The following is a 2,340-nucleotide window of genomic DNA, read 5'->3' as shown; positions in this document are numbered from 1 at the left end:
CCATGTTGGCCCAGTTGGTCTCAAATTCCTGGCCTCAAGTGATCTGCCCGCCTCGGCCGCCCAAAGTGCTGGGATTACAAGGGTGAGCCACTGAGCCCAGCTAGGATTTCCATTTTAAGGCTGCGTTACATTCCATTGCATGTATAGACCACATTTCCTTGACCCATTCATCTGTTGATAAACATTTAGGTTGTTTCCATATCTTGGGTATTGAGCAGAGCTGCAGTGAACAGGGGAGGGCAGGTATCTCTTCAAGGTCCTGATTTCAATTCTTTGGAATAAATACCCAGAAATGAGATTACGGCATCATTTGGTAGTTCTGTTTTTAACGTTTTGAGGAACCCCCATACTGTTTTCCACAGTGGCTGCGGTGTTTGGTGTTCCCACTAGCATTGTAGGAGTCCCTTATATATTTTGAATATTAACCCCTTATTAGTTATATGGCTTACAAATATCGTTCTTATGAAATCTTAAGCTGGGTGAGGTGGCTCACACCTGTAGTCCCAGCACTTTGGGATGCCAAGGTGGGTGGATCACTTGAGGTCAGGAGTTTGAGACCAGCCTGGCCAACATAGCAAAACTCCATCTCTACTAAAAATACAAAAAAATTAGCTGCATGTGGTGGCACATGCCTATAATCCCAGCTACTAGGGAGGCTAAGGCAGGAGAATCCATTGAAACCAGGAGGCAGAGGTTGCAGTGAGCTGAGATCACGCCATTGCACTCCAGCCTGGGGGACAGAGTGAGACTCTGTGTCAAGAAAAAAAAAAAAGGCCAGGCACGGTGGCTCATGCCTGTAATCCCAGCACTTTGGGAGGCCAAGGCAGGTGGATCATGTGAAGTCAGGAGTTCGAGACCAGCCTGATCAACATGGAGAAACCTCATCTCTACTAAAAATACAAAAATTAGCTAGGTGTGGTGGCACACGCCTGTAATCCCAGCTACTTGGGAGGTTGAGGCAGGAGAATCACTTGAACCTGGGAGGCAGAGGTCACAGTGAACTGAGATTATGCCATTGTACTCCAGCCTGGGCAAGAGGAGCAAAACTCCGTTTCAAAACAACAAAACATAAAACAACCTCAACCCCTCATCTCGGGTAGACCACACCAGGAAAAGAGTAGCGTAGTGACATTGCCAGGTTGAGGGTTCAATCTAGTCCCAGTTCTCCACTTCCTGGCTGTGTGACCTTACACAAGTAGCCTCACCTCTCTGGGCCTCAATGCTCTTATGGGATTAATAAGGCCCAGTTTGCAAGGTTCTTAGGAAGATCCTTTTGAGACCACGGAGTTAAAACATCCTCAGCACAGGACAAGGAGATGGAGCATTGGAGGGCTTGTGAGGAGTCTCTAAGGTACAGCCCCTGCCCTCTCTGGCACCCCTGGCCCACAGTGAAGAAGCACTCAGGAGAGAATTTTCTATAGGCTTTTTATTGGTGGCACCTGGGGCCACATGGAGGGAGTCCTCAGCACAGGTGCTGAGGTGTGGGAAATTTCAGAGCCCCCTCCTGGGATGTCACCCTTCAGGTGCTCATGAGTTAATCTTGAGTTTCTCCTTCACTTTCCGAAATGTCTCTGAAAACCAATCCCTGTGGGGAGGGATAAGGAAGGGGTCACTGTGTGCAGCTCCCTCCCAGGCTGTCCAGATTCTACCTGCTACCTGACTCCCACCTTTTCCCCTTCCTGAATCTCCATCCTCACTGTCTGTGGGATTAGGAGGTCCGCTGGGCTGGGTGGGCCAACTTCTGTGCTTCAGTTTCACAGATGGACCGGAGCACGATGAAGTCTAAACACTTTACCCTTGACTGGGCATCGTGGCTCACGCCTGTAATCCCAGCACTTTGGGAGGCCAAGGCAGGCAGATCACTTGAGGTCAGGAGTTCAGGACCAGCCTGGCCAACATGGTGAATCCCTGTCTCTACTAAATTACAAAAATTAGCCACGCATGGTGGTGCACGCCAGCTACTCAGGAGGCTAAGGCAGAATTGCTTGACCCTGGTAGGTGGAGATCGCAATGAGTCGAGATCACGCCACTGCATTCCAGCCTAGGCAACAGAGCGTGACGACTCCATCTCAGAAAAAAAAAACAAAAAAACCCCTGGCCTGGCTTTCAAGGCCTGCCATCTCTTGCTACCAACTCTTTCTTCCAATCTGCCCTTGCCTTAGCTGTTCTCATTCAAAGGTACTTTCCAGTCTCCCTGCCTATGACCAGGCTGTTCACATGCCTGGAATGCCACCCGCTCTTGATTATGATTATCGATCAACCTTCTTGGCTTAGGACCTTTGCCTCTCCCTCCAATCTTCCTTCCTTCCTCCCTCCCTCCCTCCTCCCCTCCCCTCCCCT

The 2,340-nt window shown here is 49.8% G+C and overlaps 1 protein-coding gene across 1 annotated transcript in view; it reads right to left on the bottom strand.

Moving 5' to 3' along the window:
* Window positions 1-1,408: 1,408 nt before the first annotated feature.
* Window positions 1,409-2,340, bottom strand: part of APOC1 (apolipoprotein C-I) — a 24,325-nt gene continuing 23,393 nt past the window's right edge. Inside the window, exon 5 of the mRNA XM_011975070.1 lies at window positions 1,409-1,585. Coding sequence (XP_011830460.1) covers window positions 1,528-1,585 — 58 coding nt within the window. The 3' untranslated portion in view covers window positions 1,409-1,527. The remainder of the gene's footprint in view (window positions 1,586-2,340) is intronic.

Source organism: Mandrillus leucophaeus, unplaced genomic scaffold, assembly GCF_000951045.1.
Source record: "Mandrillus leucophaeus isolate KB7577 unplaced genomic scaffold, Mleu.le_1.0 Scaffold151, whole genome shotgun sequence".
Taxonomy (NCBI): Eukaryota; Metazoa; Chordata; class Mammalia; order Primates; family Cercopithecidae; genus Mandrillus; species Mandrillus leucophaeus.
The sequence above is the reverse complement of the archived record's forward strand: the minus strand, read 5'-3'. Positions and strand labels throughout refer to the sequence as shown.